The 27,873-nt window shown below is 42.4% G+C and overlaps 1 protein-coding gene across 2 annotated transcripts; it reads left to right on the forward strand.

Moving 5' to 3' along the window:
- PARP1 (poly(ADP-ribose) polymerase 1) lies at positions 1–27,652 on the forward strand (the record flags this gene model as incomplete). 2 transcript variants are annotated; one of them, XM_079532695.1, is made up of 23 exons in its annotated part: positions 1–120; positions 974–1,136; positions 1,818–1,936; positions 2,980–3,194; positions 8,721–8,817; positions 10,129–10,245; positions 10,751–10,927; positions 11,355–11,496; positions 13,029–13,169; positions 13,527–13,769; positions 14,563–14,631; positions 15,436–15,568; positions 16,731–16,926; positions 18,129–18,257; positions 20,521–20,604; positions 21,491–21,613; positions 22,002–22,130; positions 22,835–22,933; positions 23,417–23,569; positions 23,870–23,997; positions 24,408–24,469; positions 25,534–25,648; positions 27,571–27,652. In XM_079532695.1, the coding sequence occupies 23 exons, from the start codon at positions 1–3 to the stop codon at positions 27,650–27,652; spliced, it is 3,036 nt and encodes a 1,011-aa protein (XP_079388821.1). The 2 variants fall into 2 exon arrangements, with proteins under 2 accessions (XP_079388821.1, XP_079388822.1); XM_079532696.1 differs by having other exon boundaries at positions 1,824–1,936.
- Positions 27,653–27,873: the final 221 nt, after the last annotated feature.

Below are 27,873 nucleotides of genomic sequence, written 5' to 3' on the forward strand. Positions count from 1 at the left end.
ATGGCGGAGACGGGGGACAAACCGTACCGCGCGGAATACGCCAAGAGCGGGCGGGCGTCGTGCAAGAAGTGCGGCGAGAGCATCGCCAAGGACTCGCTGCGCCTAGCCCTCATGGTGCAGGTACGGCGCTGCCCCCGGGGCTCGGCTGTATTGCCGGGGGCCCCCGTTGTCGTCGTCCCGCGGGGCTTCGGCCTCACGGCGCCGCGGGGCGCCCGCAATCTAGCCCGGGGGGAGGCAGGGAGCGTGGCGCCCACCCCGCGCGGGGCGCCCGATGGAGCGGAGCGGCGACGCACGTGGCCCCGCTTCCTCTGCCTTTTGTCTGCGGGATGCGGCGCCGCGCTGCCGGGCTCGGCCGGGCCACGCTCTGCGCTTGTATCGTGGTGCCAGGTACGCGCAGAACCACGGGGCGGTTTGGGTCGGGAGGGATGCTGACCGGCAGTGGGCGGGGCCGCCCCCCGTCTGCTCGGGCTGCCCGGGGCCGCGTCCGACGCTCCTCCAGGTGTGGGCCGCCCGCAACTTCTCCGTATGGCCTCGGGCGCACGGAGCGGCTCGCTGCGGTGCCGCGGGGTAGGCGTGCGCTCGACCAGAGAGCCACGCTGGAAGCACCGGTGGCCGAGCGCCGGATGTCATTAACGCCGCCGTTGTTTGTGCGCGGTGTTTGGTGCCGAACCGCCTTTCCGTTCTCTCCGCTGGGTGTCGAAGCGCTGCCGGGTTGTGACCCGGCGGCTCGAAGTCGGCCCAGCACAGCTCCGTCGGCGGGGCGGGGTGCTGCAGAGCTGCAGGGTTTGGGCTGTGGTGCTGCCCTGCTGGAGGCTGTGGTGTTCCCCTGGCGTCGTGGGGGCTCTGTGTCACGTTTGTGGTCTTTATGGAGCGAGGCCAGTGGCTGGCGTTTACCCAAATATTCTTCATTTTCCCCTCACCCCACTCACTTGGGTCTCAACTGCTGCACCTCAGCCTCGTGTGTTTTTTCTAGTCGCCCATGTTTGATGGCAAAGTCCCTCACTGGCACCACTACAGCTGCTTCTGGAAGCGGGCGCGCATCGTGTCCCACACGGACATCGATGGCTTCCCTGAGCTCCGCTGGGAGGACCAGGAGAAAATCAAGAAGGCCATTGAAACCGGAGGCCCTGGAGGAGGTAAGCAGAGCTGTCCTGGTGTCCAGAGCTGGAACCATGCTCTGTCTTCTCAGGCTGTTAGAGTTACTTAATGGCCGTGTCCCTGTGGCAAACGGTGTCAGAAGAGTTGCTGTGGTTTGTCCAGTCTCCAGAGCCAGGATGCAAGCACTGTGATTCAGACCAGTTTTAAAGCAGAAGGGGAAGGGGGGGGAAGTGGAAGAAGGCCAAGGCAGTCGGCAGACATTTTGCCAAATATTTTTTGTTATAAATACTGTATCTTGTTTTCAGTTCTTTGGTATTAATACTCTTTTGGCATGCAGTACTTACTATGTTGCCACTGCAGAACATGTTTGTGGTAGCTCTATAGAGCTGTTAGGTGATTAACTGAGCCAGGAAGAAATGGGGTGATCTAAGTACAGAGCAGACCAAACCCAATGAATGACTGTGTAAACCAGATGCTTGTGCAGTTTCAGAATGATGACTGCCTGATGAAGTGTATTAATAATTTAAAAAAAAAAAAAAAAAAAAAAGGAAGTTATCACTTTAAAAGAGGAAGAGGATTTTTATTTTGAGAGGGGCTCTGTTTTGAAGCAGAACACAGGTTTATTAATCTAGACTGCTGACAATCCGAAACAGATAGGGAAAAAACAAAAAAGGAGGGAGGGTGCCTTTTAAAGCTCTGTATTTACTTTTGCTCTCCAGGAAAAGGAGGGGACCAGGAAGGAGGTGGCAAAGCTGAGAAGAGCCTAACTGACTTTGCTGCAGAGTATGCCAAGTCTAATAGGAGTACGTGCAAAGGCTGTGAGCAGAAAATAGAAAAGGTAAAAAGCTTCTCTTTAGTTCTCCATCTCATCCATCTGTTCTCCCACCAGTCTCAGTTCAAACAGAAGCTTCCCTAACTGCATCCTGATGTCCTGCACTTGGAAGGCAGTTGTAGAGTTTCTTTTCTTGGTCTGAGAAGCAGCAGTGTCAGAAGACTGACATAAAGGCACTGGAGCCTAGACTTCAGATCTGCTGATGCTTCCTTCTTCTTGGACGTTACAACAGACTGAAATGTTGCTTGCCAGCATGCTTGGTTAGAATAGAAGTGTGAAAGAGCCACCGCTAACTGTTGTCTGCTCGTTCAGACACTGCAGAGATGTCAGCCTCTTTCTCCTTCTTTGTTTCTATGCAGTGTATGAATCAGATAAAAACAGCAGTACACCTAATTAATGATAATGCCCCATATTTCAGCTTGTCTTGTTGCTCTACTTTTAGAGACAATTTGCAAAGTGAAGCTGTGAGCCTCTGATAGGTGAGAATAGAGCTGCCAGTTCTGTGCAGTTGGTGAGGACCATGTGACAATGCTGGTATACTTGTGTCTGCAGAAATATTGCTGGCTGGGGTGTAGACAATCCCTTATTGGAGCATGAGGCATTGCAGTCTAAAAGCACTTAAGCCAAGTAATTATTTGGGCATCTGAAAAGTAATTTGCAGAGGATGAGATTGTAGTAAAGATTGACTGATAAGGACATAAAGTCAGCTTTCAGAGTCCCCTCCGTGTGGCTTGGTGATGTGATCTTTGCTTATTCCTGTTAACTGGCAGGGAGTTGAAGGTGTAAAGACTACAGAATTATCTGCTTCAAGTGTTCTTTTTCAACAGAAAGTTACTTAATAGGCTGTTTTTCCAACCTAGGACAAGGTATTAGTGAAAGCAGCAGAGCTGTAAGGAAAGGGTTTGGACAATAGTTGCAGGCTTTGGTGGAGGAGCTATTGGCATTTAGCAGGTGTGCAGGAAGCATCATGTTGGTAATGAGCTTACTAACATCCTGCTCCTCCCAGTACGGCCTAACAATTGCTGTTGTGTCTTTTTATCCTGCCCCAGGGCCAGATTCGGATTTCCAAGAAGATGGTGCATCCTGAAAAACCGCAGCTGGGGATGATCGATAACTGGTACCACCCAGACTGCTTTGTGAGCCGCCGGGCAGAGCTGGGCTTCCTCCCGGCCTATGGGGCCACCCAGCTCCTGGGTTTCAGCATCTTGAAAGCTGAAGATAAAGAAACTCTGAAGAAGCAACTACCAGCCACCAAGACAGAAGGGTATGTGGAGGGTGCAGCAAATTGTGTGATTTCAAGGAACAGTTACTTGCCTTTGTATACGTTTGTGATGAACGTGTTGTGGCATTGTTATCTCAGTCTTAAAAGGATAGTGCTTGTAAGAGGATGTGGTCATCCAGTGGCATTAGGGCAGGTGACAGCAGGCTGATTCCCCATCCCTGGGAGGCTGCAGTCTGCTTATCCATGTGACTGCACTGAGGAAAGGCTGAGTCTGGCAGCTGTGACTTAACAGACTGATGTGGGGTTTTCAGCCATAAATATTATGCATGTGATAGAAATGGATATGGGCTCTGCACTCATTGTGCGATGCTGTTATCAGCCTTGGTTTCTCTGACCTAACCACTTGTTACAGAATTGATTTGACATCTACACGTTGCTGATCTGTGATATGCAGAGTCTGATAACAGTGCTTATTGCCTGTGTGGTGCTTACACTTGGATGCTTTTGTTTGCTGAACCTTTTATGATATTCAGTTGAAATTTTATTGCTTTGTGTTGAAATTTTGAATGGAGGCTCTTAACAGAAGTTGAACTGATAGAGAGCCCTTCCATGTGGCTTGCTAGTTTTGGTTGATCTTTCTCAGTTAATGAAGGCTTTTGTGTTTGAAGCAACCTTGCCTACCATCACATTTGTTAACACAAGCCAGTGTTGCATTTTTCCCTTGAAGGAGGAAGCATAAAGTATCACTGGGTTCTACAAACAGGAATAGCGTTGTCTTGTAAGGTGTTGGGCTTCACTGTGTACTTCCTGGACTGAATTCAGCAATACTTCTGCAAGGAGTCACTGTGAATCTGCCTAGTGAGACTGACATCGGGTTCTGAAAAGATGCAGTCAAATCTGTGCAGTCTTTGTCAGTTTTGTTCCTGTGTAAGTGTGGGGCTGATTGGCGTGGTTCAGAGCTTCTGAGTATCAGCGTTGTTTTTGATCATAGATAACGGAGGAGAGCTTGTATAAATTGATCTGCATGTTAAGAGGCTGCCACTCAGCTTATGTGTTTGATTCTTGGTTGGCAAGCAGTTGTTCCAGAAGTGTTCAGCAGCAGTGCAGATGCTGTGGGGAAGGTTCTGCAGTGTCATGCAGATACTTTTCCATGGGTCCATATTCTAATGTTCAGCCCTGTCCCCTGAGCTGCTGGAAGCTGGGACCCTTCAGACTGTGCTGTGCTATCTGGGACTGCTTTCCTTTCATATAGTAGGCACCTTCTTTCTGCGTGCATTGCAGGATATAGATAGGAGTATTAAGTTTATACGTATTTGCAGCTTATTGCATTCCACTTCATCCTGGGGCAGTGAATGAGTTTAATAAGGTTATTAGTAACTTTCTCCCATGTCTTCAGCAAAGCTCTGGAGATTTGACTGGTTTTTGTTTGTTTGTTTGTTTTTTTGTTGTGGTTTTGTTTTGTTTTGTTTTGTCTGCCCTGACTCTGCTTTTCTGGGCTACTCTCTGTGATGATATTCAAAATATGAAAGCTTTGCAAAGATAGGCCACAGGACAGTTTGCCAAGTCACTGTGTAAATAAAAGTCTAGAATTGCATTGGAAAAAAGCTTAGCGTGGTGATGTAGGGTAATGTGAACCAGGACCTTATGCCAGAAAAACAGTAGGAAATGCCACCTTTCCTGCTTCCACAAAGCACTGCATGAACAAGCCTCTTGCCTGTGAGAGTGCTGACTGGCTCTTGTGAGCCATGTGAGTCTTGTGAGCCACCTTTCTTCTGTCATTTGGGCTGTGTGTTTGACCTGAGGGTATTAAGGATGAATTGGCGAAGAGACCATCTGTCTCAGAGCTAACTGAGTGAGTGGGAGTGTAAATAAGTGGAATGAGTGGAGTGGCCGTTCTTCCTACCTGGGGATTGTCTGACAAGTACAGAGTTCTGAAGAAGCCAAGAAAAAGCTGGGGGGGAAATCCAGAAGCTTGAATGAGGTGCAGCTGTCTCCCATTGTTTAGCTTGTGCATTCCATCAGATAACTGGTATTAATGACAGAAATTGCAGCTTCTTGCAGAAACAATATCAGAGCATCTGCTGTAGGTGAGATTCTGAAAGTGATCTTCAGTTATCTCTACTTGTGCTGCATCCGAATTGCATCCAGTCAGCTGTTTTGCAGTTTGAATATGACATACCCAAATTCATCTGCTGCTTCTGCATGTCTGGCCTGTGCTCAGCAGAGACACTCTGACTGGAGCTGCTGTCAGCCCTTTGCATAAGAGCAATGATGTCACGTACGTGTTGCAGGTGAGTGAAACTGAGGCATTGAGCAATGCTACCAAGAATAGGATGGAAAAATCTCTTCCCTCTGAAGGACAAAAATGGGAAGATTTCCTGCAAGGATCCTAGCTTCTTTCATTGGTCATTGCTGGATGAGGCATGCAGTCCTCCCCTGCATGGAACTGCTGCTCAGTACGGTAGCAAAGCCTCATTCTGGAGGTGTTGTCAGGCAGCACCCAATTAGCTACAGATTATCTGAAGCAGAGGGTAAGTAGTCGTGTCAGCAACAATCTGCAAGTCCTTTACAGAGTGAGGAAGGGGGTTCCATTTCCTTCCTATATCAGGTGCTTGCTTTATCCAAGGTTGCTGTCCTTACGTCTTTGTTTTCATTCTTATGAGAACATGAAAAACGGAGTAGATGGGAAAGAAGGGCCAGTTGGGAGTGGGCCAGTTCACCTTCCTCATCATCTTTTTTAAAGCTGGAGTGGATCTTGTAGTTCTGTATCTTCCAGGGAGGTGAGAAGTGTTCTGTTTTGTCTGGTCAGTGCCAGTCTTCTAAGCAAACTGTTGGACTGTACCTGTTCAGTGCATAGACTTTCCCTTCCCCAGCAGGAGAAAGACTGTATGCAGCAGCACAGTGACTGGTCCCAGTGATGGCAGGTAAAAAGAGTGTGTGTCAACGAGTGTCTACAATGAGTAACTGCTTTGTTAGTTTTTTGTAAAATTTGTGACTTTAGACAGATGGAAGATGAATTCACTTTTGTCCATCCCTTCTTGAAGCTGTATAAAACAACAGTTGGTGTTTGCTTTAAGTATTGGGCGTAGACAGGGACAGAAGAGAAGGCAAGAAACTTCCAGCTGTATACCTCTCTGCAATCCATATGATCCCCTCACACTGCAGTTTGGCTGGAGCAGGTATGACAGCTGTTGGGTACACGCAAAGCAGCCTACTATCCCCCCCCTCTGAGAAACTGTCAGAGATACAAATCCCTTCTGGGACTTGGATGGTTTCCCTTGGTCCAGGGGCTTCCCAGCAGGGTGACTGCCTTCCAGTGCTTTGGCTTTCCTCCTTTTGGAGGCAAGTTGCTACACAGCCATCAGCCTTGGCTTGTTGGAGGCACCCTGGCTCTCAGCCTGCCAAGGAGAGACACTGCAGATGCACAGTGTTTGGGCACCCATCCTAAATACTTGCATGATGAAGCCCTCTGGCTTGGGAAGGTACAGCAATGTGTGCATTGTGTTCATGCTGGTGTGTTTTTCCCTGATTGTTCTGTGTGTCTGTGATTTGGTTAAGCTTCCAGGAGCTGTGATTTGCATGGTGAGCACTTCGTGTGTTTGGTGCTGCAGTGATCAATGGATGCTCTAGGCTTGTACCTTGTGGAGCCTGCAGCCAAAGGCAGAAGAGCACTCTTGTGTGGCCTGGGGACCTTTGGAAGCATGGCTGTGCATGGACTGCATCCAGTCCTGCCTTGCTGTTTCTTGTCTGTGCCATTTAGGAAAAACAGTATTGTGAATGGAAGAGCAATTGAGAAATGTTAACAAATGTTAACTTTGTTCTACCCAACGGCCACAGCTTATGCGTACTTTTAAGCCTGTCTGATGTTTTTAAATGATTGTAACTCTTTGACAGAGTCTGACAGTGCAGTGGAGCATCCAAGCTGTGCTCATGCTCTACCTCAATTTCCAGGCCCATCCTGCCCCAAATGGGGTAAAATTTCATTTTATTTCCTCGTGATGAGAACATGCACTGAGTGATTTATTGATACTGATACAGGCAGACCAAGGGGGTGACATGGCTCTGGAAACCTGAATGTTCTTATGAGGTCTTATCATTCAGAATCCTGCAAAAATCCCTGGCTTTTGTTTGGCTTTCTCTTTTTTCTAGTCTTTCCTGTGCGAAGTTTCCTGTACCTTCTCCATGCACATCTGTAATGGTTCAGCTAATAACAGTAAATTTCCTCACACAAAGCTGCACAATAGTACATCATGTAACCATAGTCAGCCTGGGAATACTTTGCAGGCAGGAACTTCTTCCCATCTGGTTTCAAAAATCTGACTCAATTCCAGTCTGAAGGGGAACTAGCTGGGAAGTGTCTGTTTTCCCTGCGGTACCTTATTAAAATGAGTACATTTGCTGTACCAGAATTGTAGAATCATTGAATTGGAAGAAACCCTTAAAGGCCATTTAATCCAACCTCCCTGCACTAAAAAGGGTCACCTAAAGCTTGGTCAAGTGTTCAGAGCCCTGTCCAGCTTGACCTTGAATCCTTCCAAGGACGGTGTGTCCTTCACCTCTGTAGGCAAACCTGTGCCAGTGCCTCACCACCCTTATTGGAAAAGCCTTTCTTGTATCCAGAGAGTTGGCAGCAGGGGGAGGGAGGGGATTGTTCCTCCAAGCTCTGCCTTTGTGAGGCCCTGCGTGAAGTACTGTGCCCAGGTGTGGGGTCTCCAGTACATGAAGAATGCCGTGTGTCCAGCGGAGGACAGAGATGCTCAGAGGACTGGAGCACCCCTCCTATGATCAAAGTCTGAGGGAGCTGTTACTGTTCAGCCTGGAGAGGAGAAGGCTGTGGGGATATCTTGCTGCGGCTTTCCATTACTTCAAGGGAGTTGATAAGCAGGTGAGAGACCAACTTTTAACATGGTCTGATAGTGATAGGACTGGGGGGAGGTGGCTTTAAACTAAAAGAGGGGAGATTTAGGTTGGATGTTAAATGGAGAATTCTTTACCCAAAAGGCACTGAGGCGCTGAAACAGGTTGACCAGAAAAGGTGTGGTGCCCCATCCCTGGTGGTGCTCAAGGCCAGGTTGCATGGGGCCCTGGGCAGCCTGAGCTGGTGGCAGCCCTGCTCATGGCTGGGGATTGGAACTGGATTGCCTTTAAGTTCCCTTCCAACACAAGGCATTCTGTGATGATTCCATGGTAGTAATAACTTTCATTGCTACCCCTCCTCATATGTGGAGAGGTGTATTCTCGTGGGTCTTGTGTATGCCTTTGGAGTAACTAATATGGATGTGGCTGAATATGCCTGCAGTTCCCAGTGTTGTAGCATTTTATGTGCTGTTCTGTCAGATCATGATTATCCTGTGAAAAACCCCAAAGTGTGCCTGATCTAATTGAGGCAGTTGTTGCAGAGCCAAGTACGTGTCTGTGATGTAGCACTGAGGAATTTTGAAAAGTGGTCTTGCCACTTATTCAAGTCTGTGCAGATCAGCAGTCAGTAACCTGAGCCATTTTAATGACTGGACAGGCATTTAAATAACTTATTTTCACTATGTATGTTATTTATTTTTTCTCTCTTAGAAAGAGAAAAGGAGAAGAGGTAGATGGAAATGTGATTGCAAAAAAGAAATCAAAAAAAGAAAAAGAAAAAGAATCAAAGCAGGAAAAACAGCTGAAGGTGAGTTTTAGCTGATTAGATCCTAAAAGCTGCCTAGCTAGAAGAATGCAGTATCAGATACTAATTGAAGAACTGTGGTACCTGGAGAGGAACTGTACCTGCTGCCTAGATGAAGCAGAGTTGCAGTACAGCTGGTCCTTATGTCTTGGCACGGGAGGTGGCCTGTTGCAAAGCCATTGCTGAAGGCGATTCTCCCTGCTGTTGTCTCCTGAAATAGAGGAAGGAACTTCTCTAGGACTTAGGATTATTAGATTTAAATAGATTAGGCTAAATGCCTTCTTTCTCTCAGAGAAGTTGGTTTCATGAACCTTCCTGTTTCATCTGACTGTGGTTGCTGAAGCTCTGATAACAAGCACTGTTTCAGAAGAGTTTGGCAACCAATAAAGAGCTCACTGTAAAAATGAAGCAATGGCAAAGTGTGGAATTAGATTACTAAGAGATCATATCTCTCTCACCCTATGAGAAGCAGTTGTTGAGTACAAAGTGTGATAGATTGCAGCTTTCTACCTTTTAATTTTGGAATTCTGTGGGAAGAATTCCTAATGGAGCTGTAGGAATTTTATATTCATTAAAAGTTTGGCGTAGGTACTTTCCAAGAAAAAAGTAACAAGCAGCTTTGCTAAAGCTAACACTTAATGGAGCTGTAAAGAAAATGATATGATTGGATTTCGTAGGATGTTTCTTTTCTGTCTAACCCTTTCACCTTTTGTAGAAAGGCCTGAAAGAATGTGCAAGCCTGTCTGGGCCATTTCATGTTTCTGATAAGTGTCTTAAAGTAAGGACAGTGTGTTCCAGCATTTGTGATTTTTATTTTAATACAATACACTTTTATGCAGTGATATCCCTGCTGTTGGCAGTGTGAACTGGGTTGATGATGTTTGCAGAGGCTGTTGAGAACACACTGAGAGTAGAAGTGTGGTAGAAACACAGGTTCCACTCCACCTAAAAGCCAATTGTTTTGCTATAAAAGCTTGTATCTTTTTGTATGGGGTAGTGCTCTATGAGTTGTTCCACAGTCTTTCTTCTCACATATACAATGCAGAAGCATTGGTTTATACAGAATCCCATAAAGCCAAGCTTTCCCTTGCGATCTTCTTGTAAGAGTACTTTTGAAAGCTATCGTGTGCATATATATCCATACTGAAACCTGAAGCATGTAGCTTTAAAGACCTGATCTAGTTGTTTGGATAAAACATGTGGTTCTCCCTGTGGTGAATCTGGTGGCTCTTGGCGTTCTTCACCATGCTGCATTACGGGGGTGTTCAGTAGTGACTGTCTGCCAGTAGCTAAGCTGACGGGTTTTGTCCACAGGAGCAGACAGAACTGATCTGGGGCATCAAGGATGAGCTGAGGAAGGTCTGCTCCACGAATGACCTGAAAGAGCTGCTGATCGCCAACAAGCAGGAGGTGCCTTCGGGGGAGAATGCAGTAAGTTGGTCTGTGGTCATTTTGCATGTGTGCTGGGTCTTCAGTGTCCCAACTGATTGGTATTTTTGTCACTAGCTCTGCAAAAGCGCATTGGCTGTGGTGCTTCACATTGCCTCCTGACTGTTGCTTTAGGCTAGAGGAGGCAAAAACTGCGTTATTTTCTAGTTATTTTCTGGCATGCTTTCTAAAAAAGCCACGTTTCAGATTGTGTAATTGGCAAAAGGTTTCTCTCTTTCAGAGGCACATGTCACATGAAGTGTTTTTGTTTATTAAGGCTGTAGGGAGTGTGGGATGAGATGTGGGAAGTGTCTAGACTCAAAATGGCCAAGAAAATCTCTAGGCAGGAAAACTGGGGCTTGTCTGAGCCTACGTTCCCACCTACATACTTGTGCTCAGATGCAGTAGCTCATCTACTTTTTTCCCTCTCCAGCAGTGCTGTCTGGTCAGGCTCTGTGTGGGGGTTATGCTCTCCTGAATGCCAGTTTTGTACTCTTTGTTGTTTTAGATCTTGGACCGAGTGGCAGATGGGATGGCGTTTGGAGCTTTGCTTCCCTGCGAGGAGTGTAAGGGGCAGTTTGTGTTCAAGAGCGATGCATACTACTGTTCAGGGGACATTACTGCCTGGACTAAGTGTGTGGCTAAAACACAGACTCCCAACAGGAAAGACTGGGTAATCCCAAAGGTGGGTGTTGACTGTAAATGTGATGATCTGAAGCATGCTTCTTAATTGATGCTTCCTCTTGTGAGGAGTTTGGATGTTGCATGCTGGAGAGCAAAGTGTGCTGCAGTGCTCAGCAGGTGTGACAGCGGGGAATCCTGTCACGGCTGCATCTCTCTGGGGGCAGTAAATGTAGAACAAAGTCATCCCTTTTCCCAGTAACACTAAATTAAAAGAGATATTGCTGATTTGATTTAAAACCAGTCATTTACTCTCCTCTAGCTTTGGTTTCTGAATCAATGAAGTGGATATTTGCCTATCTTAATATGAGTATCTTGGAGATCCTTTGAGACCTGTGGTAAATGACACAATCTGGCCAGTGCTTAACTTGGCTTTTAAACTTTGTAGTAGTATTTGTTGTTTTTAAAATCTGTATGCTTCTATCATACAGGAATTTCGTGAAATTCCTTATCTCAAAAAGTTTAAGTGTAAGAAGCAGGACAGGATATTCCCTCCTGAGGCAGCAACTGTGAACTCCGCACCACCTCCATCTGCATCTGCTCCTTTGACAGAGACTCTCTCTACACCCCAAGGTCAGTGGAGTTCAAGGTGGTGTTTGATGCCATTTCCATCCAAATGGGCCTCTTGAATAGGCCTGCTGTTTGTGGTTCTCTTACCCCTGAGCAGTCTGAACTCTCCTGGTAAGAAACAGAATTGCAGATTGTCATGTGCTACCTCTTCCTAGCAAAGCAAGACCTTTTTCTGGCTCATTGGGCACACATGCTTGGGATCTTATTGTTTTTTTCATGTGTGTGTGGTTACTGTTTTTCTGACAAATCATTTTGGGTATTTCTTGATGATGTGCTCACAATGAATCAAAGAGTTAAAGGCCCGTGTCCCAAGTGAGATCTGCTGTGAAATACTTTCTGATTTGGTTTTTTGGGGAGCATCCAGGTTCGTCAGTAATATCAGCTTCCGTATTCTACACCCAGTGTTAGGTTTTTAAGGTCAGGAAGTTGTTTGAAATCCTCTTTGTGTACTTAGTCTCAACAACTGCTGACTAGCATTGTGCAAGAACAAGTGTTCTGTCTCCAACCTGCAAATTGGCAAATGGTTCAACTCCACTAATTCCATAGAGGCCACTGGCACAAGTTGCACCCTTTAGTAATGTGCCTTGTCCACTAAGAACTGTAACTTCTTATTTAGTTTATTTAGCCTTGGCTGTAGTTTGGAGAGCAGGGAGATGTTGTTACTTGGTGAAAAGGGTGAAAGTAATTCTGTGTAGCTAATATTAGCCAGATCACATTGTTTTAACTGGCAACTTGATTCCCATTCCAGTGTGTTCTGAAAGTAAATACAAACTACTGACTAGAATTAAGCCCAGATTACTTCGTTTGCTAGCAGCCTAACTCATTTATGTCTGTGATGGTGGATGGGAGGAACAAAAACCTTTCAGTTTAGCATTCATCTTTAGAAATGCAGAAAAAGCTTTCAGACATTTACTGTGCCCTGGATCCACCTGCACTGCAAAGCTCATTGCATCAGTATTGATTCTATAAAGTAGCGAAGCATCAACTGCTTACCGATGTGCTTGTTGCAGGGTTTGCATGATTCAGCCAGCTTCCAACTTTGAACTGTCTGTAAAATTGAGACTCAAATGTACTGTAACGTGTGAGAATGCTGTTGTTTGAGAGATAAACTTTCTCCAGCTCCTCAAAAGCACGTTTCCTTTTGAAGAGGCAGGACCTTTCATGCTGTCCAGTCATCAGATGAAGAGGGAAGCTGAGCAAAGTCACTAGTAGACAGTTCTGAAGCAGACAAAAAAAAAAACAAAAACAAAAACAAAAAAAAAAAAAAAAAACCAGCAGCTAAATGCAGGCAAATAATGTGCCCACATACACATCTTTTCAGCCTTCCATTCGTTCTGTTTGTTGTATGTGATTTGTCATCTCCCTTAGAGAATGGAAGCTTTCTCCCACTCATTAGTCAGACCCACTTGGACTCATCTCCCTGCAGGCTGTGCTGATTGTTCTGAGTGTGTGGGATGCTGTCTCTTTCTGCTTATTATTTGTGTGGGGAACTCTGTGCCTGTCACTAATGTGTCGTTTTGTTTCTGAACCCCTAGACAAACCCCTGACCAACATGAAGATCCTGACTCTTGGAAAGCTGTCCAAGAACAAGGAGGAAGTGAAGAATATTGTGGAGGAGTTGGGAGGAAAGATGACAACAACAGCTAACAAGGCCACCCTGTGCATCAGCACACAGAGTGAGCAGCCTTGGGGTGGTCACTGGTAGCACTGGATGCATGTACTTGATTAGAGCTCTATGTGGGTTAGTGTTTGGATTAGGGATGTGTTTGCACTTGCATGTGACCTTGGAAAAGTAAAAGGAAATGTGAGTTGGTTGAGTTTTACTTACCTAGCAAAAATGTGGGTTGTGCCGTAAAGGCTGGACCAATCGAGTAAAATGTGTTTCTGCTGTAGTCCAGTCTGCAGCTTTGAATGTTGTGGAAATGCATCTCCTCAAAGTTTTACAGAGTTCTGAATCATTGTCAGAAGTAGAGGCTGAAGTCTTGAAACCTCACTGTTGTTTGTTTGTTTTCCTCCCTTTTCTGCCTCTGCAGAAGAGGTGGAGAAAATGAGCAAGAAAATGGAAGAAGTGAAGGATGCCAAAGTTCGTGTGGTCTCAGAGGAGTTTCTTAAGGATGTGAAATCTTCCAGCAAGAGCTTTCAGGAGCTTCTCTCTCTCCATGCAATTTCACCTTGGGGTGCAGAGGTGAAAACAGAGCACCAGGAGGTAGCAGTGGATGGGAAGTGCAGCAAGCCCCAAAATATGAAGAGTGCTGGGAAGGTCAAAGAAGAACAAGGTGAAGAACGAAGTGATTGTTTCTCCAGGGCCCTGTTTAATGCTCTGTGTGCACAAAGAAAATCTGGGTATAGTCTAGCCTCATCCTTTCCTAGAGTTCTCTGATTGTGTTTTCCCTCATAGTAAATTTTAAAAATCAAGCTTTAGGTAAGACCAGGTTTAAGTGAGTTTGAAGCTATCTCTTGACAGCTTCTGTCTCAGTGGCACTCTTAAAATCATAGAATCATTAAGGTTGGAAAAGACCACTAAGATCATGTAGTTCAGCTGTCAGCCCATCACCACTGTGCAGTAGTCTTCACAACTGCCACATCAAGCTTGCATTATTCATGCTGGAAAGTGAACAAAAGCATTAGATATGCTCAGCTTCTTTTCCATAGCCCCCAAGCTTTTAGCTTGTCATCCGGTTTCATGTTATTGGCAATAACAGCAGCAGGATCTTCAAGAGTACTGAATGTCTGTCCCACATGCCCTATGAAGTTTTAAAGTCCCACTTAAATACAACCACAAATGTGACTTCTATCTATTGTGTAGTTGGAAAAACAATATTGGGGTCGGGAGGAAGGAAGGTAGATGTTATCTGGGGAGATCTTGGTTTTCATTTTCTTCTGGGGGGTGGCTGCTGTGAATTAGCTGCTAAAGGCAGGTGAAAAGCCATTGAAGTGTGGTGGTTTTATTCTGGAAATCTGATTTGAAGCCTCATTAACGTAGTAATTATGCAAATTGAGAATTTATATCTTGATTCAAGTCAAACTGTATTGCCTATGTAGGAAAAAATTATCTTCTTATCCCTGCAGGACCTAGCAAGTCTGAAAAGAAAATGAAGCTAACTGTTAAAGGTGGAGCAGCAGTAGATCCTGATTCTGGTGAGTGAGAACAATAGCTGAGCCTTCACCAAAGTCTTCAGGATTCATGATTGTTTGCAGCATTCTTATTTTTATATATATTTTTTTTTATCTTGTAGAAGGAAAAGGTTTTTCAGTCATTAATGTAGAAGTTAAGGATGCTGTAAAAGAAAGTGGTGTTTTTAAGACAGCTTTTCTTGCTATCAGAGGAAGGCAAGAATTCCTTGCCTTAAAGCTTGGACATTCTAGGGTATTCTAATGCATCTTTCAGGAGGTCCATTTAAACTAAGGTATACACATTTTTCTGCTTCAGAAACATGTTAGAGGAGTGGATAAAGGCTCAGGCAGCAGTGACAGTGGCTGTGGCATAAGCATTTGCCTCAAAGACTCTTTGAGCAGGGGCAAATGATGCTACTCTCCAAATTGATTATGTACAGATGTTGTCCTTAGAATTCATACTGCAACTAAGACCAGCCTTCACTTTTTCAGTTCATTTTTTAATGTGACGACTGTAAAGCTATATCTCTCTTGAGAATTCTTCTAGCCAGTCATGCAGTGTTCAGGGCTAGATTCTAGGTTGCCCTTTCTCAAATGTACAATTTTTTTTCAAGTTAGGGTTGAGGTTCATTCCAGTGTACCTAAAAGCATGTACCTACAATGTGTTGGAAAGTAAGCTTCAAATAGTTTTTAATGAGCATGTTACCACTGTTCTTTCTGATATTTTGTTAATTTTCTCACAATTTTGAAACACCTGGGTGAACATGAATGTAGGAAAGAAAGCTAAAATAGTAACCTCTGTGTTCTAATTCTGTTCCTTCTTTGTAGGCTTGGAGGATTCTGCTCACGTCTTTGAAAAAGGTGGAAAGATTTTCAGTGCAACTCTTGGCCTAGTGGATATTGTGAAAGGAACAAATTCCTATTACAAACTGCAGCTGCTAGAGGATGACAGAGAGAGCAGGTGAGTTCAATTTTCCCTAGAAATGTCTTTGTTCACTTTTTTCTAGTAAGTACTGGATTTTTGGTTTCTACAAAAGTAAGGAAGGAGTACAATGTTCTTGTAAGGAGTTATGGATAGATGTGTTTGTTTAAAAAAGGTGGGAGGTGCTGAGGAAGAGCTGTTGAATTGTCTGGTAGCATTCATTTGTGTATCCTGGAATGAGTGAGGCACATACGAAGATATCCAGTTAACCCAGTCCAAAGAAGATAGCAGGAAAATCACAGTGCTCTGTGACTGACAGCCGCCCATGAAAATACAGGTTTTTCTGTTTTAACATTCAGGAGCCCAGTCATGAAGTATGTAATGTTGGGAATCTTCCCCATATTCTCCAACTTAATTTTGTCTTCTAGTTGCAGAGCTGTGACCTTGGAAAACAAAATCAGATTCTGTCTCTTAACATCACAGTGTAGTTCTGACCTAGAGTGGTACTGAGGCTTAGCAAAATGCAGTGAAAGGTCAGGAGGTGATTGTTATCAAATGTGGTGGATCTGTCCAGTGGTTGTGCTTCTGATAACAGATACAGAAATTGAGAGGGATGTGGCTGGTTCCTGTATTTGGAGTTTGTATCTGGATCTGTGATCCAGAGTTTGGATCTGGATTCAGATGGAGGGTTCCCAACACCTGTGCTTTCTGCCTGACAAGTTGGAAAAATTGATTGCTGAAGCTATCCAAGTTAATGTTAGTACAAAACAAACAAATACTTCGGTTTTTTCTGTTGTCCCTAAGAATCTGAACTCTATGACTTTGAATCACAGGCTTAAGTATGTGTGTTGTTTTTTTCCCCTAAATACATGAACTCATAAGACTGAAGATGTGTATTTGTAAAAAAAAATATTGACTCAAGTGGTAATTGCTACTTTATTTCTTTCCCCTTCTCTCTCTCGCTGTGCATGCATTTATCTTCAGAGCTGTACATCTGGTGTGTTTACAGCAGGTGTTCTTTACACCTGTTGTTGGACATAGGCACTGTGGTGGCTCTTCTGTTGCTTTCTTGCAGAATGTCTCTCCTTAAATTAACGACATGCAAATGGCTGATTCACAGTTGCAGAATCAGTTTCATTTGGACTAAGATCTAGTGCCAGAGCCTTTACATCTGCTCTTTTCTCGCGTTTCACTTCTCTAGGTACTGGGTGTTCAGATCCTGGGGTCGTGTGGGCACTGTCATTGGGAGTAACAAGCTGGAGCAGATGCCATCAAAAGAAGATGCTGTTGAACACTTCCTAAATTTGTATGAAGAGAAAACTGGCAATTCTTGGCATTCAAAGAACTTCACTAAATATCCCAAAAAATTCTACCCACTGGAAATAGACTATGGACAGGTAACTGTTAAATGTCCCTGTGCCAGGTGGAGCATTGCTCAGCTGCTTTCCTGTAACTCTTCTTTCTGCGCTCATTGACACTTTAACTTGAGGGATGAAGTGCTGGGGTTTTGCTGCACAAATAATTAACATAAGCATAGCAAGGAAACTGCTGGGAGGACAATTATTCTTGTTTACTCTGTGTAATCTTACAGAATTTGAGATGAAGTAAGCAGTCATTTCGCAAACTCCCTGTTTTATTTTATTTAAAATAGACAAAATAGACACGCTTCATCTGTTTTCTGCATTCAAAATCCTCCCAAATGGTGAAAATCTTATGCAGCCCAATGCTTAGTGTGCATGTTGAGCAAGCTGAGGAGGAGAAAATATTTGTTACCAGTAGGATTTGGCTGTTTAGACATCTGTGCTAAATAGGAATTCTATTCCTTCTGCCCATTGGGAGTGTATGTACGTAGATAAAGACACCCATAACTTAACCTTTTTTTCAGGTGACATAGCTGAATGCTGCTAGTAGCTATAAAGACATCAGAGAAGATGTTTTCAAGACATTGCTTTTTTCTATAGCCACATTACTGGATGCTGTGTTTCAGCGTGAAGTAGCCAATGCTTAGCTTTCTTTCTGGAAATTTGAGTATTGCAGCAGGAAACTGTCTGTTGTGCTGCAGTGGGCTATGGCACTGAAGTGTCTGGCAGATGCTTTATGATGAAACACTCTACCCAGGAAAATTCCCAGGAAGTATTGCTTCTAACTGATGATGCCTGTACTTACTGATGGCCATTTTTATTATAAAAAATGTTCTGAAACTAAGTATTGTATCTCTACTTTGTTATAAAACAATGAAATAAGCATTCTTTTTTTTTTTTTTTTTTTTTTTCATACCGTGGTGTCTGCAACAGAATCTTGCAGAACAAGTGAATACTGCTGTTTGAGGTAAAGCAGAGATGCCACAGTTCAATTCCTTTAATTCTGCCTTTATTTTACAATGCTGCCTCTTGAAACACTTCTGCCCAGTCACTGAATAGGTGGATTTTTGACACCACTTATCTCCAAAAAGTCAGACCAGCATCCAATGCTTCCTATGAACTTCAGGCTAGTAATATTATGTGTCCACTAAATTGGTTTTGACTGGATACCATGGCTGCCAGTCTGTTACCTTTTCCTTTGTGATTTTACTAATTCTGGTACTACGTTTTCTTCCCAGGATGAAGAAGCTGTCAAGAAACTGACAGTGGGTGCTGGGACTAAATCAAAGCTTGCTAAGCCAATCCAAGACCTTATTAAGATGATTTTTGATGTGGAGAGCATGAAGAAAGCTATGGTGGAATTTGAGGTGACTACACGCATGCATGTGTCTCAGTTACAACTTCCATTTCTCTCTATATCATACTTGCACAGCCTGAAGTAAGTTCTTTGCAATCCAGGGTGTATCATACTTTGCAGAAGTCACTGCTAGTTTTAGATCAGCACTAAATCAGAATAAGGTCAAGAGTCTGACCGAGGTTTGACAGGCTGTGGAAGCAGTAACTTACTTATGATGCACATGAGCGTGTTCTTTGTTCTACAGCAGGGAATGTTTGTATCAATCTCCTTCTGAACTGCACCAAACTATAGATTTTGTTGTTGTTTTATTTCTCATTTGTTCTAATGATACCCTCTTTTCATCCATTCTTCTTTCTTTCAACTTTTAGAGATCAGTCTGGTAGTATCTCTGCTTGCATTGAAAGAGCAGAGATCCTGCAGGTTGTGTTAATACAAGTTATTTAGAATCAAAGCAGACTGACATGTCAGTTTTCTTCAGCCAGCTTAGTTGTCTTCTTCTAAGACTTCGTATTTAAGCAGCTTATCTAAATGTTTTCAGATGTATTGCTGTAGGTTAGTTATGTTCTTGTGTATATTCAATGTGTCTTGATTTTTTTTTTTTTTTTTTTTTTTTTTTCTGAAACAATAATAATAGCTTGTAACTTGGAACTGGCAAAAGGCTCTAGATCATCTATTGGGATGTCATCTGGCTTTGTAAAACTCTGAAACTCTGTTAATTCATACAGCTGCACATTTGTAGGAGACATGAGAATCATAGGACTCACTTCCTACTAGATTTATCTCATGCTGCTGCTGGACAGCTGTTTTTCTTTAGAGGAGGAGTTTTTTTTTCTAGTCTCATGTTTCTCCGCATCCTCCAAAAAATGGCTGTGTGATGCATTTAACAAGCCTGCTGTTGAGCTTTTCCTTCTATCTAGGCAGCCCTTCTATGACTAAACTGTGAGTTCTGAAGCACTTTTCTTCCTGCTTCTAACTTAATTTTTGAGTTTCCCCTCACCAAGTGTACAGAGTGTTATTACAGTTATCCATGTCATTGCCTTGCATGAGGCTGATGGCTACAGGGCAGTCTGTTCCAGTGTTTTGCCCTCTTGCATGGGTAAATATCTCCCTCGCTCCTCATGACATCCTGGCACGTGCAGCTCTGCAGCTAATTCCTCATGTTCCCCTCAGTGTTCCTCACAGTATTAATCTTCAAATTTGTCCTCAACACGCGATCAGTTTTGAAGTCTGTCTTGTCTTTTGCATCCATCATGGCTCCTCTTAGTAACTGACTGTGTGTATACATAGCAGCAAAAAGTAAGAGCTCTCCTTAGCCCAATACAAGGTGGAAATCTCTGTTTAAAAAAAATCACTTCAGAGCTTTCGAACCAGTCTCTGTAGCTCAGAACCATCTTCTGAGTTCAGCTTGCAGAGAAGACTTGCACACAGCCAGGGTTCCTTGTTCTGTAGTGAATGAATAACGTATAGCTTATCCAGATAGTATACCGTGTACGTGGTTTCATAGTCTTTCATCCTTGAGCTGACTTATAAACCCACCAAGTAAAGTAAATGCTAGTTTCACCTGCGGGGTGTATGATGAGTATTGTAAATAGTCCAGAGAGTACATGTGTGGTAAATGACTCCATTGGTGTTTACTTTTGCTATGTGCTTTTGTATTCAGGCAGCCCATAATTGTGCAAAGATTTAATGCAAATCAAACTCATTCAGGATCCACGAATACAAAAGAAACAGTGACAAATGAAATCAATTAATAGATAAATGTAGGCAGTCAAGGCATCAATTCTGACTTAGTTGCTTCTCATTTTTTTCAATCATGGATGTGAAATATCTGAAGTATCTCATAACCTCTTTACATTTGTCCATTGATTATTGTAGTATTACAGCTGGGGGCTGGAAGAGAGCGTCTAGGTTTTACATGTGTATACAGAAGATCTTATGGGCAAGAATTCATTCTTTCATATTGCTTCATTGTTAGCCTGAAATGTATACTTACCAAAAGGATTCGGAAGCACCTTTGATAGTAGGTTAATACTAAAATCCCAGTCAGACACTTAGGATGCATTTTGTGTTACTCTGCCACGCCTAGTCTCCTGTTGCTGCATTGCTTTGTTTATAGGACATCTTTTCAGTAGCAAACACTGTCCTTCTGATACCATTCCTCGATTAATACCAAGTCTGAAACGTGAAGAGATTTGTTCCCTGGAAACCAGAGAGATAGTGCTGCAAAAGTTTCAGTGTAGTGAAATCCTGTTTTAATTGTTTCCAACTTTCAGATTGACCTGCAGAAGATGCCACTGGGGAAACTGAGCAAGCGACAGATCCAAAGTGCATACTCCATCCTTAATGAAGTTCAGCAGGTGAGTGTGACAGATGTTTGAGCAAGTGGGGAATTTGGTTGTTGTGGGCTTGGAATGGGGTGACTGGTGTTGCTGGAGGTTTATTTTGTTGTTGCATAATATAAGAGACAATGGGAAGAGGGTGTGTATTTCTATCTTAAAAGGACTGGGGGAAACCGTTTTGTTGAAATGTAAATGATTACTGATTTGTGTAAAGATCTGAACTTGCTCTTAGGTGTAGAAGAGTATGTGGTTTCCACGATGAACTAGTTAGTTCTCTTTGTTGTTGTAAAAGTTTAAGCAGTGTTTGTATCTTTCAAAGTTTATGTAGTGCTTTTACCTACTTCAAGCTTTTGTATCAAAACTTCAGCTGGCGAAGCTGGTGTTGCCACCCCAGAGAATCTGTCCAAACGTGAGGGTAGAAGTAGTCGACTCAAGGAGGCAATCTGGCTTGATGACTACTGTATTTACACATCATGACATGGACCGTTCCAAGGATCACTGCATAGTAATGCCTGAAAGAGCTTGCAAAAGTACATCAGCATATGCTGCTGTTTGTTTTGTTTTTTTTGTTGGTTGGTTTTTTTTAGTCCTGGGCACCTTGGGAAAGCATTGTTTAAAGGAAGTTTTGATTTCACCTTTCTTAGAACACATCCACGCACGTACCTTTATTTTCCCTTCTGGAAAGCATAATCCCATTAGATTTTTTTCTGAGCAAGCCTTGGCACTTACTGTGTGCAAAAGAATAAAGCTGCCCCTTTTACTCCTTAGGTACTTACAGGATTGAGATGATTTCTATTGCTGCTTCTGTTTATTTGTTCTCAAGTATCCTGTATACACCTGTTGCTGTGGAGCCATATTCTGGCCTATTCAGTAATTTTCTTTTGCTGCTTCTTGTCTTATATAGGCAGTTTCTGATGGTGGTTCTGAATCCCAGATCTTGGACCTCTCAAATCGTTTCTATACTCTGATCCCTCATGACTTTGGGATGAAGAAACCACCTCTTCTCAGTAACTTAGAATACATTCAGGTAATTACTAGAAATAGTATGCTGTTTGCAGGTAACAAGCCTAGTACTAGACCAAATTCGTGAAGTGTGAAGTATTTTTTTCAACACCCAGCTTTTATGAGGTTAAGCTTGTGGGCTTTTTCAGAATATCTGATTATTTTTTTTTTTTTTTTTTATTTATGTGTTTACATATGGAGATTATATATAAGGTTTTAGAAGATACATAAAAATAGCTATAACATGTGAATAGATGTGTGAACACCTGTATTATATACAGGCATTTATTTAAAAGGCAGTCTTGTTAAATGCCAGTGCCTGTGCTTCACGTAAATTTTTATAATTTGGAAGTGTTCTAGAATTACTCTGAACATCAAAGATGCAAGTAAAATAACTTATTTAAATTATTCAGGCTAAAGTGCAGATGTTGGACAACTTGCTTGATATTGAGGTTGCTTACAGTCTTCTCAGAGGTGGAAATGAAGATGGAGATAAAGACCCAATTGATATCAATTATGAAAAGCTTCGAACTGATATTAAGGTAAAAAAAAAAAAAAAAAAAAAAAAAAAAAAGTGACTGACCAGGAATGCATGCTGATGTCTTTTTGGAGTGTTAACAGATCACCTAAGCTCAAAGTGGACAGGTGTACTGGCATGAGTTCAAAGAAGGGCCATCAAGATGGCTATGGTGCTGGAGCACATGTTGCACAAGGTGATGCTGAGAGACCTTGGGCTTTTTAATGTGGAGGAAAGAGGGGTTTGGGTGTATCCTACTGGTGTGTATAAATTCCAGGTAGGGTGAAGAAATAGAGAACATCATAACAGACTTGTTTTATTGTGGTGGTATACACTGGCAGAATGAAAGGCAATGGAACAAATTGAAATGATTGAATTTTTTTTTTCCCCCTAACTGTGAGAGTTGCCTAGAGAGGCTGTGCTGGTTCTATCTTTGCAAAGTATGACTGGACTCAGACTATAGCGATCTGCTACAGCTAATCCTGCTTTGAACAGGGTGATTGAAAGTCGTGCAAGTTTCCAGAGGTGCCTTCCTATTGCCACCAGCAGCAGTTCTCTGATTGAGTGCTTTCTGTAGACTTTACCAATTCACTGGTTGAGGATAAATTTCCACCTAAATGATTAAATAGAGAGGCAGCTTAAACTGGGGAGCATAAGGTGAATGTCTTTATTTTATAACAAGTTTGCTAATTTGTATTCTAAAGAAACATCTCATTTGCTTCTTTGCAGGTGGTTGACAAAGATTCAGAAGAAGCCAAGATTATTAAACAATATGTGAAAAATACTCATGCTGCTACTCACAACGCATATGACCTCAAAGTTGTGGAAGTAAGTATGAGAGTACTGGGATTTAAGTTCATGCAGGTTAACTTTCAGTCTATTTAGTTGCTTATGGCTTCAGTTTATTTTTGAGTACTTTCTCATTTCCTGTGTTGAAGGCAGATTTTGATAGGCCAATTAGTATTTTATTAAATAGAGGAGTCTAGACAGAGATGAGACTGAGCTTTTTTTATTTTGTCTTAATTTGCTGCATAAAAGAGTAGTCATCTGAAATCAAGCTTTAGTTCCCTTAATGATTTTTTTCAGAAAGCGATGGTCTCGTGAGAATACAGAAGAGAGGGTAAAGGAGTAATGCGGTTCTCTGTGATCAAGGCTACCTCTTTTGTGAGCATAACATAGCAAGCTGTGAGCACTGAAGAACATTTAGATCAATTCTCATAGTAGATCGGCCTATTTGCCAGATTGGTTGTGTGAAGGTAATGGCTTATTTACTTACTAGTTCTTTTTCTCCTGTCCCATTTTGAATTGAAGATCTTCAGGATTGAACGTGAAGGAGAGAGTCAGCGTTACAAGCCATTTAAGCAGCTCCATAATCGCCAGCTGCTGTGGCACGGTTCCCGCACCACCAACTTCGCTGGTATCCTCTCGCAGGGTCTCCGGATAGCTCCTCCTGAAGCTCCTGTGGTATGTTCAACAGACAGATTCTCTGGTCGCCTCCATCCTTGTGCCCAGAAGTGATCACGGTCAGAGAGAATCTACATAGTAGGATTTTTGGGGGGGGAGGACCCAGCATTGTCTCTGAGCACAAAGACAGCATTCAAAAGTCCAGAGTGGGTTGCTGTATGGTGTCTATGAGAGTGTGAGTTCCAGCTTGCTTTCCTGAGAGCTCAGCCAGATGGATTCAGTACTGCCTTTATATTACTGATGTTATTATATGAATTTTTCAATCTCTTTTCCCACTTCACTCCTTCCCCTTTGCTGCAGACTGGCTACATGTTTGGAAAGGGCATCTACTTTGCAGACATGGTGTCCAAGAGTGCCAACTACTGTCACACATCTCAAGCTGATCCAATTGGGTTAATACTACTGGGAGAAGTTGCCCTTGGAAATATGTAAGTAGCTCATTAGGAGCATTTTCTAAACATGCTTAAGAGTATTATAATAGAAGCTTATATTAAAATTGAAAGCTGCTTCTTCAGTGTGAAAAAAGAGCACTTTGTATTTCTTTAAAAATAACATTGGCCTTTTTTGTCAAATGAGAACTGTTGGGCAGTGTAAAAACATGCTGGAAGTCCAGAATCATGTTGTAAATGCCAGTATCAATAAAATTAGTCACTGAGATGAAGTATAAAGGCAGCTGACCTTCAGAAAAATAGAATTTAAATTAACTCACCGTAATCTGAAGCCTGAAAAAAACAAACAAACATACATACATACATACATACATATTTATTTATTTATTTTTACCAAGAAATTTTAAGATGAATATCCAACACTGTTGTATGTTCTTTGTGCTATCCAGGTATGAGCTAAAGAATGCTTCTCACATAACAAAATTGCCCAAAGGAAAACATAGTGTGAAAGGTAAGTTTTCTTTGCAATCAAAAATGCATTACCAAACTCGTTTTATGTCTCTGTTCTTCGTGAATAGACCTACAGTCTTCTCATAGCTGTGCTTCCTTAAGCATTTGCATAATATGTAGCATTATGATTGCATCTGAATGCATGTATATAGAGTGTTTTGAGATGAGAGTTAGTACACTTGAAAATGTAAAACTGAAGTTAATGGGCTGCCTAAAGTTCAGGATGAGACTTTCATTTCCTAGTACAAGAAGAACAAAGTAAGGTGTATTCTCCACTTTCATACTCGCTTTCAACAACAATACAATATGTTTTAGAAGAAGGATGAGAGTTTAATAGATCAGAGGAATAATTGTTTAGCTTTCAAAGCACATTGGAAGCTAGTAGCGAAGGGAAAGGCTAAGGGTGAAAGTTCAGATACAACAGCTGTTCTCATTACATTTCTATCAGCAAAAGGTAGGGGTAAAAGAAAAATGAAAAAAGACTTCATTCTCTAATTCAAGCACAAGTAATAGTAATCATGACTGTCTTTACAGAGATAGGAAAGGTCGATAGCGTTTGGTAGTGAATGACTTTTCTTGAATGCTCAGTTTTGAGAGGTTTAATAAATGAGTTTTCTAAAATTTATTAAAACACGATCTAACACTTTTTCAGTGCATTCCAACTATTACAAATGTCAAATTAGATTTGTATTGAAGAATCTAAAGAATGAGAATTGATTTATTAAAACTTCCTGAAAATTTTACAATGTTCACATGTATGTGCTAAGGTACGAGAGCAGTAAGGGTAGTCTGATCTGTCCGATTGTCTAATCGGTATGACAAAGCTAACAGCAAAAAGAGAAACTATTCTTTTAACACAGCAGAGTACAACTACTATAAATGCAGCGGTGCTGAGCTGAATAAACTGACAATGTCTTTTATGTTCTCTTGAAGATATTTTTCCTCCCAGTCAACGTATGACAACATATGGAATGTAATACATGACTGGCTGAGTCTTTTTCTTTATGTGCAAAGTCTGATGTCTGCCTTCAAGATTTGTTAAGTAATGTTTTTTTCCTTTTCTAGGCTTGGGCAAAACTGCACCTGATCCCACAGCCACTACAACCCTTGATGGTGTAGAAGTTCCCTTAGGGAATGGGATCTCAACAGGAATTAATGATACCTGTCTTCTGTACAATGAGTATCCTTTGCTGTGACATTGGTTGTGCACTTGGTGTTGTTGACTTTAGCAGGTTCTTGCTAATACTGGTCAGGATTTTTGCCAGTGTTTTGATTTTTAGATCTGTTTTTGAGTACATGTGTTAGACTCTATTTTCAAAAGGAGACAATTTTACAGTTGTCATGCTTAAGTTACCATCTTGTTAAAAAGGAAACAGTACACATACCAAATTAGCTGTTGCTCCAGCAAGACTCAATGGCTTAAGGTATTGAAGTGGCCTGGATGGATGTTGCCAAGTACCTTGCTCTGCTGATATGTGTGCCAGAACAAGGGAAGGGGAATGCAGCCTGTGGTTTCGCATCACACAAACATGGTTTCTTTCTCTGAATGCTGTGGCTGGGAGGAGATGGAGGAGCAGGCTACTTGGAGTCTCATCACACAGCTTCTCTTAGGTCCTCCACATCCTTTTCAAATATGAAGGTAAACATCAGAATGTCTCTCAGAAGAGTGTAGCCTTTAAGCCTCTTTCCAGGCAGAAGTGCCCCCAAATCAGCACTGCTCTGAGAATGTTGTGAGAATTTGATGTCTATAGTCTCACTGTAAAGATTGTCGAGTGCTTGCTCGCTATCCATGAAACAAATAGCTAATTAATACAATCTCCAGACTATGTAGAAACTGGCTTCTTGGTAAGTTGTTTTCCTGTTAGAAGCAGACTGACTTTGAGATTTGAGGTAAATTTGTGGCCTAAAGCATTAAGAATAATTGACAAGAACTGTATTCTGAAAAAATACAGTGCAGCCACTTAAACATTCCAGAGCTGCCAATAACTGTAGAACTCTTCCAGATTTGTTGGTTTTGTTCATTTGTTTGAAGGAAGTAAAGATTAGTGAGTTTTTGTTGAGAGGTAGCAGTAGAACTTACACGTAGCTTGTGGCTGAGAATGCTAGTGGAATCCTGAGGTGCATTGAAGAGTAGCCAGCAGGTCAAGGGAGGTGATCCTTCCCCTCTGTTCTGCCTGATGAGGCAACATCTGGAGTACTGTGTGCAGTTCTGGGCTACTCAGGTCAAAAAAAAAAAAAAAAAGCAGGGATCTCCTAGAGAGTATCCAGCAGAGGGCCACTAAGATGATAAAGGGCCTGGAGCATCTCCCTTATAAGGGAAGGCTGAGCAAACTGCATCTGTTCAGCCTGGGGAGAAGAAAACTGAGGGGTGATCTGATCAATGTTTACAAATATCTAAAGGAAGGTGAGAAGCAAGTGATTAAGGCCAGGCTCTTCTCACCAATGTGTAGTGATAGAACAAGGAGCAGTAGCCTAAAATTTGGCCATAGGAAGTTCCGTACATATTGAAGAACTTCTTTATAGTAAGGGTGATGATGGACAACTGGTGGTACTGTTGTCCATCTTCTGTGGAAATATTCAAGACATTCAGGACCCATCTGGACATCTACCTGTGCAGCCTATTTTAGGGAACCTGCTTTAACAAGGGGGTTACAGTTGATGATCTCTTGAGGTCCCTGCCAATCTCTACGATTCTGTGATGCCAGGTCTGTAATTTCAGATCTCATTTAAGTTATGTTGTTCCACTATTTAAGTAGCAGGAAAGACATGTTGTATTTTCTACCTGACAAAAGTAACGTTCAGGAGGTACAGCTCCGTATCTAAGACAGTTCACTTGCCTGCCGCTCTGGATTCTTGCTACGCCATCATTTTTTCTCCATGTGTAATTTAGTTGACAGTTTCTAACTCATATAGGATATTTTCAGATTCAAAGAAAAATCAAATTTAAAGATTCCCAGCTTGAAATGTTAGAACTGCGTAATCACACAAGTAACTGTATGATAACTTTAAGCTCAGGGATGAAGTTTGACTATATTTGGAGTTTAGAGTTTTAATGTGTTTTTAATATCAACAGCTGTAATTGTTCCTTAACATTCTTCCTAGATATATTGTGTATGATGTTGCTCAGGTAAATCTGAAGTACCTGCTGAAACTGAAATTCAACTATAAGACATCACTCTGGTGAACAGTAATTAGGAGTCCTGTTAGTTATACTGTAGTTGCACTATAGCGTTGACTTCTGACATGCTTAAGCATTGACTTCACTTATCAAGATACCGAGAGCTAAACTGCAAGAGCGGTTACTAAATCCTATTTAGTACAACAGTTAGTGAAAGTTTTTATATAATGTGGTAACACAAGGACCTGAATTCTGTTGAGAATGCGTAGTTGGTTTTGTGTTATACC

Source organism: Tetrao urogallus, assembly GCF_951394365.1.
Source record: "Tetrao urogallus genome assembly, chromosome: 2".
In the NCBI taxonomy this organism is placed as follows: Eukaryota; Metazoa; Chordata; class Aves; order Galliformes; family Phasianidae; genus Tetrao; species Tetrao urogallus.